The following is an 18,473-nucleotide window of genomic DNA, read 5'->3' on the forward strand; positions in this document are numbered from 1 at the left end:
AAGGTTGGGCAATCCTACTTCCGTAGTGATACTGCCTCAGAAACCCAAGGAGGGGTCGCTATGAGTCGGGGCCGACTCGACGGCACATAACAACAAGTATTGGATTATAACTGACAGAATAAAAGAAGTATCTTTAAGCCTGTACTAATACAAATAAGCAGGTGAGGAAGAAAGAAATGAAGGAAATAAAAAATAACCGTTAGAATACCAGTAATCATTGCTGGAGGCTAAATCTACCAGTGGGTGACTAGTAGGTTAAAGTTTGGGGAGAAATGGGACATTAGTATATTCTCAAAATAGCTCCCTCAAAATAAATATATAGTTGGCTTTGACTTATACAATCCCTGTGTACAACAGAACAAAACACTACTGTGCCACCCTTATAGTCCTTGGTATCTTGAGCCACATGTTGCAGCCACTGTGTCAATCCATCTCATTGAGGACTTTCCCCTTTTTCATTGACCTTCAGCTTTACCAAGCATGATATCCTTCTCCAGGGAATGGACCCTTCTGACAGCGTGACCAAAGTAGGTGAGAAAAAATGTGGCTGTTTTCGCTTCCAAGGAGCATTCCTGCTACCCTTCTTCCAAGACAGATTTTTTTTGTTCTCTGACTGTCCGTGGTATTTTCAGTGTTCTTCACCAGCGCCACAATTCAAAGGCATCAACTCTTCATTCTTCAGTGCCCAGCTTTCACATGCATATGAGGCAATTAAAAATAACATTGCTTGGGTTAGGCACACCTTAGTCTTCAAAATGACATCTTCACTGAACTCTATAAAGGGGTGTTTTGTAGTGCATTTGCCCAGCACAATACAATGTCTAATTTCTTGACTGCTCCTTCCATGGGTGTTGATTGTGGATCCAAGTAAAAGGAAATCTTTGACAACTTCAGTCTTTTTTCCATTTATTGTGATGTGGCTTACTGGTCCATTTGTGAGGATTTTTGTTTTATGTTGAAGTATAATCCTTACTGCAGACTGTAGTCTTTGATCTTTATCAGTAAATACCTCAAGTCATCTTCACTTTCAGCAAGCAAGGTTGTGTCATCTGCATATCACAGATTGTTAATTAGTCTTCCTCCAATCCTGATGGTGCATTATTCTTCATACAGTCCAGCTTCTCAGATTATTTGCTCAGCATACAGATTGAATAAGTATGGTGAAAGGATACAACCCTGATGCACACCCTTCCTGATTTTAAACCATGCAATACCCCCTTGTTCTGTTCGAACCACAGCCTCCTGGTCTACCTACAGGTTCCTCATGAGCACGGTTAAGTGTTCTGGAATCCCATTCTTTGCAATGTTATCCATAATTTATGATCCACACAGTAAAATGCCTTTGCATGATCGATAAAATACAGATATCTTTCTGGTATTCTTTGCTTTCACCCAAGATCCATCTGAGATCCGCATTGACATCCCTTGTTCCACATCCTCTTCTAAATCCAGCTTGAATTTCTGAAAGTCCCCTGTCAAAATATTGTTGCAACAGTTTTTGAATTATCTTCAGCAAAATTTTACTTGGTTGTGATATTAATGACACTGTTTAATAATTTCCACATTTTGTTGGATTACTTATTTTTGGAATGGGCACAAATATTGAGCCCTTCCCATCAGTTGACCAGGTAGCTGTCTTCAAAGTTTCTTGGCATAAATGAGTAAGCACCTCCAGCCCTTAGGCTTCTTCCATCGATACCATTTGTTCTTGACCATATGCTACCTCCTGAAATAGTTTAACATTGGCCAATTCTTTTTGGTACAGTGACTCTGTGTACTATTTCTGTCTTTTTTTGATGCTTCCTACATCATTCAGTATTTTGCCCATAGAAGCTTGAATTTTTTCATCTGTTCCTTCATCTTGAGAAATGCCAAGCATGTTCTTCCTTTTGGTTTTCTAACTCCAGTTCTTTGCACGTTTCGTTATAGTATTTTACTTTGTGTTCTCAAGCCACTCTTGGAAATCTTCTGTTCAGCTCTTGTACTTCTTTATTTCTTCCATTCGCTTTAGCTACTCTCCATTCAAAAGCAAGTTTCAGAGTCTATTTTGACATCCATTTTGGTCTTTTTCTTCCTTTCCTTCCTTTTTAATGATCATTTGCTTGCTTCATGTATTGTGTTCTTGGTGTCATCTCACAGTTTGTCTCATTTTCAGTCATTGGTGTTCAATGCATTGAATCTGTCTTAGATGGGATATAATCAAGGTCATATTTTGGTTCTCATGGATTTGTTTGAATTTTCTTCAGCTTCAACTTGAACTTGCATAGCTCAATTGATGGACTCTTAAACAGTCAGCTCCTGGTCTTGTTTTGACTAAAGATATTGAGCTTTTTCATCACCTTTTTCCATAGATGCAGTCTGTCTGATTCCTTTGTATTCCATTGGCGGAGGTCCACATGTATAGCTGCCATTTATGTTGTTGAAGAAAGGTATTTGCGATGAATAAGTCGTTGATCTTGAAAAATTCTGTCATACAATCTCTGGTGTCATTTCTGTCACCAAAGCAATACATATTCCGGCTACCAATGATTCTTCTTTGTTTTCAACTTTTGCATTCCAGTCACCAGTAGTCATCAATACATCTTGATTGCACGTTTGGTCAATTTCAGACTGCAGAGGTTGGTAAAAATCTTCAATTTCCTTACCTTTGGCTTTGGTGGTTGGCGTGTAAATTTGAGTAATAGTAGTATTAATTTGTCTTCCGTGGAGGCATATGTATATTATCCTATCACTTACAGCATTGTACTTCGGGATAGATCTTGAAACATTGTTTTTGATGATGAATGTGACACTATTTCTCTTCAATTTGGCATTCCCAGCATAGTAGATCATATGGTTGTCTGATTCAAATGGCCAAAACCAGTCCATTTCAGCTAACTAATACCTAGGATATCGAACTTTATGCATTCCAGTTCATTTTTCAACAACTTCCAATTTTGCTAGATTCATACTTTGTACATTCCATGTTCTGATAATGAATGGATGCTTGCAGCTGTTTCTTCCCATTTTGAATCATGCTCCATCACCAAATGGAGGTCCCAAAGTTTTACATCTACATCATTAAAGTCAGCTTTCTTTTGAGGAGGCATCTTTTCCCCAATAATATTTTGATTGCCCTCCAACCTTAAGGGCTCATCTTCTGGCACTATATCAGATACTGTTTCAGGGCTATTCATAACATTTTCCAGTAATTTAGTAATTATGAAGGGAAAAGTAGTAACTTAATAGCCAAGAAACCAACACTATTTTAATCAAGAGATCAAGATTAACATCACCAGTAATAAAATTTATCAAATTAACATCATGTACCTGGCATATGATGGATGCCAGGATGATATGATGGATGCACTGAGAAGGGCATAGCACCTCTGGTATTCTTCCCAGTAATGCTAACTTCAATTTAATCAGGAGACACATCAGAGAAGCCCAAATCAAGGGACACTCTATATAATAACTGACTACTACTCTTCAAAAAAGGAGCTCTGGTGATGCAGTGCCTAAGGCATTTGACTGCTAACCAGCCGCTCCACAGAAGGAAGATGGGGCTGTCTACTTCCATAAAGATTTCAGAAAACCAAACTCACTGCCATCAAGTCGAATCTGACTCATAGCAAACCTTCCTTGGGTTTCCAAGACAGTATGTCTATGGAGGTAGATTGCCCAGTCTTCCTTCCGAGGAGGGACTGGTAGGTTAGCAGTCAGATGCCTTAGGCACTATGCCACCAGAGCTCCCCCATAAAGATTTACCGCCTCAGAAACCCGGTGGAGTTGCTGTGAGTCAGAATTGACTCAGTGGCAGTGAGTTTGGTTTTTTGTTTACTCTTCAAAAGTCTAAAGACCATGGAAAGATTGAGGAACTTTTACAGACTGGAGGAGACTAAGATGACATGACAACCAAATACAGTATGGAGTGCTTGACTTGATCCTGAAATACAACAACAACATTAGTGGAAAAACTGAGCAGAGCTGATTAAGTGTATAATTTCATTAATAATGTGGTACCAATGTTCATTTCTTAATTTTGATCATTGTTCTGTGGTTGCTTAAGATGTTAACATTAGAGAAAGCTAAATGAAGGCTGTGCTAGAAGAATGCTATTTTTGGAACTCTCTAATCTAAAGTTGTCTCAAAATTAAGTTTTTGAAAAGCATATAGCTAGATTTAATTTATAATCTAGCCTGTTAATGTCTGTATTTTAACTGGAGAATGCAGTCAATTTATATTCATAGGAATAAATGATATAGTTGGATTGATTTATGCTGTTTTAGTGTACTTTGTATTTGTCCAGGTTTGTCTTTTTCCATTTTTTTTCCTATCACTCTATCTATCTTCATGTATACTTACTAAGCCTAAAGTAATCATAGTCTTGCTCATGAGCAAATAAGAGCATTAAAAAACTTTAACTTAATAATCCATCTAAACTTACTTCTTGTATGTCATTCTCTACATTTGCTGTAATTTGATAATATTCGTGTTGTTTTACCCAGTGGTATTTACCTGCATATTTCGCAATATCAATTGCTCACCATTCTTTCTCTTTTTAAAACAGATTATTGAGATATAATTCACATCCCATGCAATTCATTCATGTGAAAGAGACAATGCAGTAATTTTTAATATATTTAGATGTGTGCAACTATTACCACAATTAAGTTTAGAACAATTTCATCACCTCAAAAAGAAACTCCAAACCCTTATATCCCCATCACCCCTCAGCCTTAGGCTGTCTTTATAGATTTGTATATTCTGGAAGTTTCATAAGAATGGAATCATTAAATGTGTGGTCATTTCTGACTGGCTTTATTTACTTAATATAATGTTTTCAAGCTTCATCCAAGTTGTAAAGCATGTATTGGTACTTCATTCCATTTTTGTATCCAGATATGCCATTGTGTGGATATACTATATTTTGTTTATCCATTTGTCTGTTGATAGACATTTGGGTTGTTTCTACCTTTTGGCTGTTATGAATAATGCTGCTATGATGATTTGTGTACAAGTTTTTCCATGAAAATGTTTTCATTTCTATCAGGTATATTGCTGCAATTGATGGGTATCTCCATGTTTAATCATTTCAGGAAGTACCAGACTGTTTTCCAAAGCAGCTGCACCATTTTACATTCCTATCATCAGTTTATGAGGGTTGTAAGTTCTCTACATCTTTGTCAACAAAGATGTTATTTTCCAGGTGTTTGTTTGTTTATAATAGCTATGCTGAATGATGTGGAGTGGTATATTTTGGTCTACTTCAAGGACAGATTTACATTTTCTTCTCAGTTTTATAGTTTTAGCTCTTACATTTGGGTCTTTGATCCATTTTGAATTAGTTTTTGTATATAGTGTGATAGGGGTCCAACTTCATTCTTTTGATGTGGATATTGCGTTGCCCCAACACGATTTGTTGAAAAGACTATTCTTTCCAAAATAAATTGTCTTGACACCCTTGTTGAAAATCAGTTGGCCATAGATATGAGGCGTTTTCTGGTTTTTTTCCAGGATTTTCAATTCTATTCTGTTGACCTGTTTGTTTACCTATATGACAGTACCACACTGTCTTTAATTACTATAGCTTTCTTTGTAGTAAGTTTTGAAATAGAATGCAAGTCCTCCAACTTTGTTCTTTTTCAAGATTGTTTTGAATATTCTGAGACCTTTGAATTTCCATGTTTGTCAATTCCTGTGAAGAAGCCAACTTGTAGTTTGATAGATGCATTTTGGGGAACATTGCCATCTTAACAATATTGTCTGATCCTTTAACATGGGATGTGTTTCTATCTATGTATTGTTGTTATGTGCTGTCAAGTCAGACATAGTGACCCCTCTTTGGGTTTCTGAGGCATTATCACCGTAGAGGTAGATTGCCCAACCTTCCTTCCAAGGAGTGGCTGGTGGGTTTCAACTGCCAACCTTTTGGTTAGCAGTCAGATGCCTTAGGCACTATCTTCAATTTCTTTAAACTGTGATTTGTAATTTTCAGAATAGAAGTTCTGTACTTCCTTTATTAAATGTCTTTTTGAATACTTTATTCTTTCTGATGAGGTTATAAATGAAATTTTCTTGTTGTTCATTGCATGTTTATAGAAATACAGTTGATTTTGGTTTATTGATCTTAGTATTACAACCTTGCTTAAGCTCATGTTTTGTTCTAGTAGTTGTTTATTTTGGTAATTATATATAAAACAAAACTTTTGCCAGTTTAGCATTTTTTACTTACACAATTCAGTGACATTAAATGTGCTCATCAGGTTATGTAGCTATCAAGTGGGATTATACAGTATTTATCTATAATAGTTAATGGATTCCTTACAGAAGATCATGTCATCTGCCAGTAAAGATAGTTTTACTTCTTTCTTTCTGGATGCCTTTTATTTTATTTTCCTGCCTGATTGTTCTGATGAGGTGCTCTTGTACAAAAATGAATACAAATAGCAAGACCAGGGATCATCTTGTTCCTGATATTAGGAGAAAAACATTTAGTCTTTCATTAATATGATCTTAGGTATTAGGTTTTTGTAGATGCCTTTTATGAGAATGAAGCATTTCTATCGTTATTATACATTTATCTCTACCTGTCTCAAAACCACCTGGCAAATCTTTTGCATATAATAGTCAATAGGTGTGTAGCAGATAAAACTTTTAAGATAGTTCAAATCTCCCCAAAAATGAGTATGAACAAGTCTTATCATGTAGTATACACTTGCTTCCATTTTCCTTTTTCACAAAAGGACTAATGTCTACTTATATTTAGTATTTGTTTCATGTTAAATATTCAGGTAGTTTTTTGTGATGTAGCAGCATAGCATACTACATATACTTTCAATTTTATTTCTTTTTGAGTTACTAATTGAGAAAAATAGATTTATTTCCTGAGATGTACTAATGAGACAAACAGCTCATGACACTATCTAGTCTTTTCTTTATTTACCAAATTGGGCACAGTATGTTGTGGTTGTATCCCATTCAGGGTTAACATCTACAGCAGCTGAATGCTTGGGGCCTTTCCTTCTGTATGAAGGATATGTTTTATAGACAAATAATTGCAGTTTGGGAGTTGGTCACAGTAGTCGTCTGCTCTTTGGCTTTGAGCACTTGTGTTTATGTATGATATGATATACCTTTGGGAGCTCTGGTAGCATAGTGCCTAAGGCACTTGACTGCTAACCAGAAGACTGGCGGTTCAAACCCACCAGCCACTCCTCAGAAGGAAGGTTGGGCAATCCTACTTCCATAGTGATACTGCCTCGGAAACCCAAGGAGGGGTCGCTATGAGTCGGGTCCGACTTGACGGCACATAACAACAATGATATATCTTACTGGTTCTCTTTGGTAATATCAGTGTTGTCACAGTATATACAGACATGAAGGAAAAACTAAATTATAATAAAATTATAACCAGATGTGTAATGAGAGATGCTTAAGAATAAAAAGACGGGGAAAAACCTGTTGCCTTTGTAGCTGTTTGGGGATAGGATTTTGGACAGTGCCCTAGAATTCTTGGGTGACAGAGGTCCTCGACAAAGTGTGATTATTGGTGGAGATTTCAGGCACACTTTTGTTTTGTTTTGTGTTTTACATTATTAACCATGTAATCAAGTTTTTATATATTAAAAAATAATTTTTTCAACACACTTTCACCTTATTTTTCAGATTTGTATTATGGTGGGGAAGCTTTCTCTGTAGAGCAGCCACAGTCTTTTACTTGTCCCTATTGTGGAAAAATGGGCTATACGGAGACATCACTTCAAGAGCATGTTACTTCTGAACACGCAGAAACATCAACAGAAGTGGTAAGCAAAGCAGCCTTGTGTCTGAATGGTGTGGTAAAAAGTACATTATTCCTGAAATAAATAAAGCTAATTCACTATCATCCACCTCTTATTAAATGTACTGGTGCTGTTTGCATAATAATTACTGAAATTATCATTTAACAGGAAGTTTTACACATCCTCAGAGGCTGCGTTTGGACAAGATAATGCCCTTCATTTGTCCACACTACCTTTTCTTAACTTCTTGGAAAAAACCAGGACTTGGAGTCTTTATCAAATTCATAAGCCTTTTATTAAATATACTTTAAAAAGGTTAAAAGTCCTCCATGCTGAAAAACATCTCTTTTTATAGTAGTCTTGATCTTTTGTTTAATTTTTCTTTTACATGGCAGCCTTCTCAAGGAAATTGAAAAAGCTTTGGTTACTAAGTTCATTCTCACTGTAGTGCATCCTAGAAGTTCCTCATAGCCTGAAAGTGATCCAGTGGTAAAAGCCAAGCACCCACGACAGTACATAAAGAAAGTCTTACCTTGGAAGTGGGTTTCTTTGCTTGACCTCTGAGTCAGCATACAAGGAGCTCTGGTGGCATACTGGTTAAGGCATTCAGCTGCTCACTGAGAGGTAGGTGGTTCGAACCCAACAGCTACTCCACGGGAGAAGAATGAAGCAGTCTACTTCTATAAAGATTTATATAGTCTGGGAAACCCAGTGGGGATTGCTATGAATCGGAATCTACTCTGTGGCAAAGAGTTTGGTTTTTGGTGTGGAGTCAGCATACATCCAACTTAAAGAAATGGTAAAGTACACTTAGTGAGCACTCCCTCCCCATTCCCATCTCTGCCCACCACCCCAGTTACCATTGGTAATAATGGGTAAAGTGAAGGCTTAGTATGAACTTAAGAGAATTTGAGCACAAAAAAAAACATGGCACATTGCAGCAACTGATAAACCCCTAAATGTACTCAAAACAAATTAACTGAAAGCCAAAGAAAGAAAGTAGCATGTCAAAGAAAATATAGCTAGTAATGGACAGACCCATGTGTTTTAACTCAGCCAGAGACCCTATTAACCACTGTCCTGTTCTGCCTCTGTTAAATGCACTGTGGAAAAATATTGAGTGATGTAGCTTTACTTTCAATCCCATTTACACTGTTAGTTTGAGGTATAACATTGTTACAAGATTTGTAGTTCAAACAGTTGGCAAATGTACATTATGTTGTCCTTGAGCCAAGTTTTACTGCCTGACAGCTCAGAAATCCTCTCATCAAGAGCCTTAGGGAGCCTTAGAGCACTATTGTTAACATTTTACTGCTGTTCTCAGTTCTTCCTTTATTCTGTAAAAGTAACTTTGCCTCCTTTTGTACAGTCTCAGATACAAGTATGAAGAATCCTGACTTATTGCATCTTCATCTTGGTTGTTGGAGAAAACTTGCAATGATTTCCCTTTGATTTCATTTCTATTTAGGTAATTTGTTTACCTGTATACAATAAAGGAGGCTCCCTTATTGTAAATTAGGCATTTAGAAATCCTTATTACCCAGTAGACTCTAGTATTATGCTTTCATCACCGTTAGGCAGAATACCTACCCAATTTTCCACATCCAAAATTAGAGAATCCAGTGGCAATTCCCATGAATGAAAAACAAATTATTACATTTTGGAACTAAGAATCAACCCCATAGTAGCCTTTCCTTTATTATATTTTTTTAAGATCTGCATACTTTATGGGTTAATTTTTTTCCAATTAAAAAAATTTTTATTATAAAATATATACAAGTAGAATGTGCCATTTTAACCATTTTTAAGTGTACAATTCAGTGACATTAATTACATTCACATTATATAACCATTATCATTATCTGTTTCCAAAACTTTTTATCACCCAAACAGAAACTCAGTGTAAATTAAGCAGTAACTTTCCATTGCTTCCTTCCCCCAGCTCCTGGTACCTAATAATCTACTTTGGTCTCTCTGCATTTGCCTGTTCTGGATATTTCATGCAAGTGGGTCTTGTAGTTTTCTTCCCATAAAGTAAATACTCAGAATTTGTTTACACTCCTCTGTACTTGATGTAAGGAGCCCTGGTAGCACAATGGTTAAGTGTTCAGCTGCTAACCAAAAGGTGTAGGTGGTTTGAATCCACCAGCTGTTCCGTGGCAGAAAAGACCTGGCAATCTGCTCTCATAAAGATCACAGCCTAGCATATGTATGGGGCAGGTCTACTCTGTTCTTTAGGGTTACTGTGAGTCAGAATCAACTTGATGGCACATGACAATAGTGATACACAGTTTGAAAAGTAAATACCATCTACAAAAGGTTGCTCTGTCTCCTACAAGTTGTATTCAGCTATGCACCTTCATTAAGATTCCAGGCTGGTCTGTACATAGCCCAAGGCACTGGCCATACTAGTTTTGTATATTGGTTTTTGTGGATTATTTTCTTCCTTGGCAGCCCCTAATCTTTGCGTGAATACCACGTATACCTCTGTCTCTACCCATAATGTAAAATTCATTTAAAGTGAAAAATGGTGAACAAACAAGAATCTTTGATATGAAGAGTCAGGGTTTTTTCTTCATGGAATTTATGTGGATGATGTCCTAGAGGCAGATTGAGTAAAACTTACTAGCTGGTGTCTTTTCTAAGGCGCTCTGGCGGTGTATTGCCTAGGCATGTGATTGCTAACCAGAGGCTTGCGGTTCAACCCCACCAGCCACTCTGTGGAAGGAAGACTGGGCTATCTATTTCCATAAAGATTTACCAGCTCAGAAACCCAGTGGGGATCGCTATGAGTTGGAATCAACTCCATGGCAGTGGGTTTGAGTTTTTTTAGTGTCCTTTCTGAATGATTAGTGCCTGTGCCATACCATTTGTAAACATTTTGAATGCCTTCTTGTGTCTATGTGAAGCATGTTATCAACTCTAATATTATTTATATGTAAATGTCCAAATGATACTATTTGTTTCTTCCCTACCCTCAACCCAGTGTTTTGCTAATTCCTTGGTTAATGGAAAGTTTTTGAAGTATGAAGTTTAAGATTGGCTCCCATCTTTTTGGTGAGGGAAGATAATACTCACATAAACAAGTAGCCATATCTCCATTTCTTTTCCTGCGTGTGTGTGTGTGTGTGTGTGTTTTAACTGCTCGATTTATTGTCATGTTTTGCCAATGTGTTTTCTGCATTTATCCTCTAGACTGCCAGTTTATACAGAATCTCACTTCTCTAACCATAGTCCCTTTGGAACATTTGTGGGCAAGAGGATATCACTATCACCACTCAAACCAAAAAAAAAAAAAAACTCACTGCCATCAAGTTGTTTCCAATGCATAGCGACCCCTCTTTGGATTTCTGAGGCTATATCACTACAGAAGTAGCTTGCCCAATCTTCCTTCTCATGAGTGGCTGGTGGGTTTGAACTGCCAGACTTCTGGTTAGCAGTCAAATGATTTAGACACTACACCACCACAGCTCCCACTGTCACCACTAGTAAACATGTATTGATAACCTGACATAGCAAGTAAGAAAGTATACTGAAGGTTAGTTGTGTGTGTGTGTGTGTGTCCATCACCACTGTCCATTTCCAAATTTTTCCATCACCATTAACAGGAATCTCAAAGACTTCCTTTCCTCCTTCTTTTTGCCCTGGTAACCACTAATGAACTTTGATCTGTATACATTTGCCTCATGTAGATACTTTATGTAAGTAGGATCATGCATGATATTCTTTTGTGACAGACATTTTATGCAGCATAATGTTTTCAACGTTTTCCATGTTGTAGTTTGAATCAGGACTTCATTTTTCTTTAAGACTGAGTAGTAGTACTCAGCCAGAAGTTAATTTTTAAAACAACTTTGTAGTACTTGTCTATATATTTTGCCTCTTCTCTCAGCTAGAGACTCTAGGGCTCTATCTAAGATTTGACTTCCTTCTTGTGGTTAACTTAAGAAGGCTGATGAAGAGGTTTTTAATTTTGAGGGTAAAATTGGCCACGTACCTTTAAAACCAAGTAATATGAAAAGTAGTATCTGTCATAGAATCCACAGTGGACGTGGTTACTGGGTAAAAACTTTAAAGTACGGTGGTAGTTAAGGTTGTTGTCAACTTGGCTGGGCCTGGTTGAGTGGCTGGGCAGCTGGGTGAGATTGGCAATCAATACCATGGTGGAATCTTCTGGAGCAGCTGACTAGCTGTTTTGGGGATGTGGTTGGCTTCCAGTATATAAGAAACAGCTTTGAGGATGGTCTCCAGCTTTTTGGCACACTTGAACCCTGCATGTAGCCAAGTTGTTGTTCAGCAGCCTGCCATGCCCTGCAGATCTTGGGAATTTTTTTGGACTTGAATTAGTGGTGCCATGTTGTTTGGTGATATCGGGACTGTGCCTTTTCACTTGTCAACCTTGGGTTTGTCGGCCTCAGTAGCCAGCAGCTGCCTGAGTGAAGAAAAGCCTCCAGCTTCAGTGGGCTAAGAACAGGAGGCAAAGCTGAAGCCCAAGGACAAGGGGCTTTCACCTTAAACTTAGACCTCTAACCTCCAAAAATGTAAGAGAATAAACTCCTGTTTGTTAAAGCCATCGCATTTGTGGTATATTCCTGTCAGAGCGGCACTAGATAACCAAAACAAGTGCCATCAGGTAAGTTGTTTCACATGTCAGAAGCCTGGGAGAACAAAGGTAACAGTGATAATTATTCATTGGTATTTAGAGTACTGGGTTGAATGGGATTAGGAAAAGAGGTAATACCTGTATAAGATTCCAGGGAATTCACCTAGTGTTTGCTAGGGAGAATAATGAGATAAAGATATGGGAAAGAACAAAAAAAATGGAGAGGCAGGAGGGATAAATAGGGCAAATTTTGAACAATTGCTAGCACAAAGTAAACTAGACGTTAAATACATGATGCATATGTTCTGTGTTGTACTTTTTAGATTTTGTATTTTGAGAAAGTAAGTAGACCTTTGTTTTCAATCTTCATGAAGGTACTCTTTATGGCAGTTACCATCATAAAGAGAATTTTACTTCAAGTTAAAAAAAAAAAAAATTAAAGTATTTGTTCTCCAGCATCTTTATGTAAACATAAAATATGGTAAACAATGTGATTTTGAAATTAAGCACAATGTGTCTTTAAAACCCTCATAATTATCACTGACATTTGGTAGATTGGAATAATTGATTGGATTTTGGTCTTGGGAAGTTATGTTCATTACTTCCTGTGCTACGGGAAGTAGCACAGCATTTAATTATAAAAATTCAAATCTATAAACATGGTAGTTGAAGTGAGCAATGGAGAACAAATGAGATTATAAATATGAAGGATCTAGAAAGTATTAGATGTACAAACATGTTGGAAAAAAATTTTCTTTTGCTTTTACATCTGTTTGTATAGAAAGGGGCCATTAAGAGTGGCGCCTGAAATCTTTTAAAAAAATCTTTTCAGGTTATATTTGAGCTGACTTGCACTGTCACTAATTAGAAAGCCTTCAGGCTTTGTTTTTTGTTTTGTTCTGTTTTGTTTTTAACTAAACCATGCCTTCAAATCTAATTGATGATGTGTAATTAATCTCCCTTGAGTTTTTAATGTAGTAAATCTACTGCAATTTATATGAAGAGAATTTTTATATTATGCTTAAAAAGTTAAATTACTTTTGGCTCACCAAAATTTCTTCCTCACTTCTAGAAATCTGTGTTATAATCAATTATTCTGTTCATACTTGGAACAGTCCTCTGTTAATTTGGAGTTTCACTGCTGGGTGCATTTTTGCTTTCTGTTTCTCTTTTGGTTTATTTTTTGTTTTTATTACCCTCCAGAAAAGGGGTAGGATAGTCTGCAACTTTTAGGTGCTTTTGGTAATGAAAGCATGAATGTGTTTGTAACAAATTGAGTTTGATGTTTGGAATAAAATGGTATTGTGTTCCAATTACACAGATGTGATAAATAAAAATGAAGAAGGAAAAGAATGATTTTAGAGGTTTTTTATGGTTTAACTTTGTTGTTGTTAGGTGCCATTGAGTGGGCCCTGACTCAGTCACCCCTCCTTGGGTTGCCGAGGCAGTATCACTACAGAAATAGATTGCCCAACCTTCCTTCCAAGGAGTGGCTGGTGGGTTTGAACCGCCAGCCTTCTGGTTAGCAGTCAAGTGCCTTAGGCACTATGCTACCAGAGCTTCTGGTTTAACTTTAGACAGTTATATTTTGAATAAATTTTGGAGAAAAAGTGATGGCATAAAAAAGAATGTTTTAAATGTTTGTGTTTAGGTAAAAGTAGGACTTTAAAAAAAAAGTCTCGAACATCAGGTGTATCTGTACTTCATTGAAAGACCATTTTTATTAATATACACATACATACATGTATACACACGTGTGTGTGTATAGATAACCTCTTGTTTTGTTACCTCAGTGCTGCTCTAACAGAAAATATACCACAAATGGGATGGCTTTAACAAACAGGAGTTTATTCTTACAATTTGGAGGCTTTAAGTCTGAGTTTAAAGTTCCAGGCTCTAGGGGCTGGGTGAAAACCCCTCAACCTTGGGGTCCAGCTCTGCCTCCTGCTCCCGGCCCACTGGAGCTAGAGGCTTTTCTTCACTCAGCTGCTGGCTGCTGAGGCTGACAAACCCAAGGTCAACAAATAACAGGGCACAGTCCTGATATCACACGGCAGGCCATTAATTCAAGTCCATTAAAAGTCCCAAGGTTGGCAGAGCATGGCAGGCTGTTGAACAACAACACAGCTACATGCAGGGTTTAAGTATGCCATAAGCTAGAGACTATCCCTAAGGCAGCTCCTCAGCTGCTCACAGTAGTTTCCACCTTGTAGTTGATTACCAGTCTCATCATGGGGAAATACTATATCCAGCTGCCCAGCCACTCAACCAGGCCCAGCCAGTTGACACACAAACTTAACTATCATACCTCTCGATACATTTTTCTTATTCGGAGCAATACTAGTGGGATGGACTATATATATTCTAATTTAATCGTTTACTCACTTTCTTAGATATTGCCACTAGCTATTTGCCTCTGTAATCAGATAATTAGGAAAGATAAGCACTTAAAAGCCCAATATATATAAATAGGGGAAAAGTAGACTTTGTTACTGATTGCATTCTTCTCTGTCAAACAATACAATAGGATACTCTCTGTTGTTCTGTGAATAATGGTGGAGGCATAGATGTTGTTGGTGGTGGTGCCATCAAGTGAGTTTCTGACTCATAGTGACCCAATGTACAACAGAATGAAAATGCTACCCATTCCTCTACTGTCACAGTCAGTGCTATGTTTGAGCCCATTGTTGAAGCCACTGTGTCAGTCTGTCTTGTTGAGGGTCTTCCTCTTTTTCACTGACCCTCTACTGTACCAACCATGATACCCTTCTCCAGGGACTTATTTCTCCTGAAAACATGTACACGGTATGTGAGACGAAGTATCCCCAGCCTCGCTTCTACAGAGCATTCTGGCTGTACTTCTTCAAAGACAGATTTGTTCATTCTTCTGGGAGTACATAGCATATTCAGTATCCTTCTCCAGCACCATAATTCAAATGAATCAGTTCTTTTCCGAGCTTCTTTATTCATTGTCCTTCATTTTCCAGCTTTTGCATGCGTGTGAGACAATTGAAAATACCATGGCTTTTGTCAGGTACACCTTATTCCTCAAGGTAACATCTTTGCTTTTTAGTACTTCAAAGAGGTTTTTGCAGCAGATTTGCCCCATGTAATAAGTCATTTGATTTCTTGACTGCTGTATAGGTATTGTGGATCCAAGTAAAATGAAATCCTTGACAATTTCAACCTTCATCTATCATGGTGTTATTTATTGGTACGGTTTTAAGAATTTTTGTTTGCTTTATGTTGAGGTGTAATTCATACTGAAGTCTTTGATTTTCATCAGTATGTGCTTCAAGTCTTCATTTTCAGCAAGCCAGGTTGTCTCATTTGCGTATCTCGGGTTGTTAATGGCACTTTAACCAATCCTGATGCCATTTGTTGTTGTTATGTACCATCGATCATCTCTAACTCATAGTAACCTTATGTATAACAGGATGAAACACTGCCTGGTCCTGTGCCAGCCTCGTGATCTGTACTATACCTGAGCCCATCACTGCAGCCACCATGTCAATCCATCTTGTTGAGGGCCTTCCCCTCTTTTGTTGACCCCCCACTTTACCAAGCATGACATCTTTCTGTAGAGAATGCTCCGTTCTGACAGTGTGACCAAAGTAGGTGAGACGAAGTCTGGTCATTCTCACTTCCAAGGAGCAGTCCATGGCACTTTCAGCATTCTCTGCCAACACAAGTCAAAAGCATCAATTCTTCTTTGGTCTTCCTTATTCATTGTCCACCTGTCACGTGCATGTGAGGCAATTAAAAATACCATGGCTTGGGTGAGTCTTCAAGGAGATATCTTTGCTCTTCAGCTCTTGAGAAAGGTCTTTTGCAACATGTTTGCCCAATGCAATAAATCTTCTGATGTCTTGACTGCTGCTTCCATTGGTGTTGATTGTAGAACCAAGTAATATGAAGTCTTTGATAACTTCAATCTTTTCTCCATCTATCGTGATGCTGCTTATTGGTCCCATTGTGAGAATTTTTGTTTTCTTTATAGAGATGCAATCCATACTGCAGGCTGTAATCTTTAATCTTCACCAGTAAGCATTCCAAGTCATCCTCACTTTGAGCAAGCAAAGTTGTGTCATCTGCGTATCAAGGATTGTTAATGAGCCTTCCTCCAATTCTGATGCTGTGTTCTCCTTCTTATAGACCAGCTTCTCAGATTATTTGCTCAGCATGCAGATTGAATAAGTAAGGTGACAGGATACAGCCCTGACATACTCCCTTCCTGATTTTAGACCTTGCAGTAACCCCTGACTCTGTTCGAACGTCAGCTTTCTGGTACAGGTTCAGTGTTCTGGGATTCCCATTCTTCTCAATGTTATCCACAGTTTGTTATGATCCACCCAATCGAATGTCTTTGCATGGTCCATAAAACACAAGTAAACATCTTTCTGGTATTCTATGCTTTGAGCCAAGATCCATCTGACATCACCTATGATATCCCTTGCTCCATGTGTCCTTCTGAATCCAGCTTGCATTTCTGGAAGTTCTCTGTCAGCTGTTTTTAAATTATCTTCAGTAAGATTTTACTTGCATGTGATGGCATGATATTGTTTGATCATTTCCACATTCTGTGGGGTTACCTATCTTTGGAATGGGTACAAATATGGATCTCTTCCAGTCACTTGGCCGGGTAGCTGTCTTCCAAATCTCTTAGCATAGCACGGTGAGTGCCTGCAGTTCAACATCCATTTGTTAAAACATCTCAATGGAGCCTTGTTCTTCACCACTTCCTTTAGTGCAGCTTCGACTTCTTCCTTCAATACCATTGGTTCTTAATCATATGCCCCCTCCTGAAATGGATGATCATCTACCAGTTCTTTTTGGTATAGTGATTCTGAGTATTCCATTCATCTTCTTTTTATGTTTCCTGCATCGTTCTACATATTGCCCATGGAATCTTTCAGTATTGCAACTCAAGACTTAAATTTTTTCCTGAGTTCTTTTGAGAAATGCCAAGATTTGGTTTTCTAACTCCAGGTCTTTGCACATTTTGTTGTAATAATTGACTTTGTCTTCTTTAGCTGCTCTTTGAAATCTTCTGTTCAGCTTTTTTATCCTGTTGACTTCCATTTTCTTTAGCTACTGTCCATTCTTGGGCAAGTTTCAGAGTCTCTTCTGACATCCATTTTGTTCTTTTTTTCTTTTCCTGTCTTTCTAATGACTTTTTGCTTTCTTCATGGATGATGCCATATTCTTCTTCATATTGTTCAGCTTCTTGGATTATTTGTTCATCATACAGATTGAATAAATGTGGTGAAAGGATACAACCCTGATGAACACCTTTCCTGATTTTAAACCATACAGTATCCTTGTTCAATTTTAACAACTTCCACTTGGTCTATATACAGGTTCCACATTAAATGTTTTAGAATTCACATTCTTTGCAGTGTTACCTATAATTTGTTATGATCCACACAGTCAAATGCTATTGCATACTCAATAAAATACAGGTAAACATCTTTCTGATAGTCTCTGTTTTCAACCAAGATCTATTTGACCTCAGTAATGACATCCCTCATTCCACATCCTCTTCTGAACTCACTTGAATTTCTAGCAGTTTCCTTTCAGTGTACTGCTGTAACCATTTTTAAATACCTTCAGCATAGTTTTACTTGTATATGATATTAATGATATTGTTCAATAATTGCCTCATTCCATTGAGTCACTTTTCATGGACATAGCTAAGATTTGGAAAATATAGTTGCTACAAGCAACCAGATTGTCATTACTCAACTGCATGGAGCTAGAAACATTATAGGCGATTAGGCTCCGGTCTTACCATTTGTGCCTCTCATTGCCTTTGACTCAGCATAGTTTCTATTTTATAAAGTTTTTTTAATCTTTAGCATTTGACTTATCTTCGCATGTTTTTAAATAACAATTATTTTTTATTATTTTTGTGTGTGTGTGATTTGGGTGAAGATTTGCAGAGCAAATTCACTTTCCATACAGCAGTTCACGTATACTTTGTCTCATGTCATTGACCACAGTTTACCACACTGCAACAGCTCCCCTCCCACTTCCTCCCCGTAATTACCTCTTCCCTGTGTCCATCCCTCCATGGACTCCTGCCCCCTGAGCTGTCTCCCTGTGCA

The 18,473-nt window shown here is 37.6% G+C and overlaps 1 protein-coding gene across 1 annotated transcript in view; it reads left to right on the forward strand.

Moving 5' to 3' along the window:
* The window catches only part of KCMF1 (potassium channel modulatory factor 1), an 84,374-nt gene that overhangs the window by 35,973 nt on the left and 29,928 nt on the right, over positions 1 to 18,473 (forward strand). The window contains exon 3 of the mRNA XM_007948903.1: positions 7,648 to 7,787. Coding sequence (XP_007947094.1) covers positions 7,648 to 7,787 — 140 coding nt within the window. The remainder of the gene's footprint in view (positions 1 to 7,647; positions 7,788 to 18,473) is intronic.

The sequence above is a fragment of the Orycteropus afer genome, unplaced genomic scaffold (genome assembly GCF_000298275.1).
Source record: "Orycteropus afer afer isolate SDZICR_OR568_19922 unplaced genomic scaffold, OryAfe1.0 scaffold00231, whole genome shotgun sequence".
NCBI lineage: Eukaryota > Metazoa > Chordata > Mammalia > Tubulidentata > Orycteropodidae > Orycteropus > Orycteropus afer.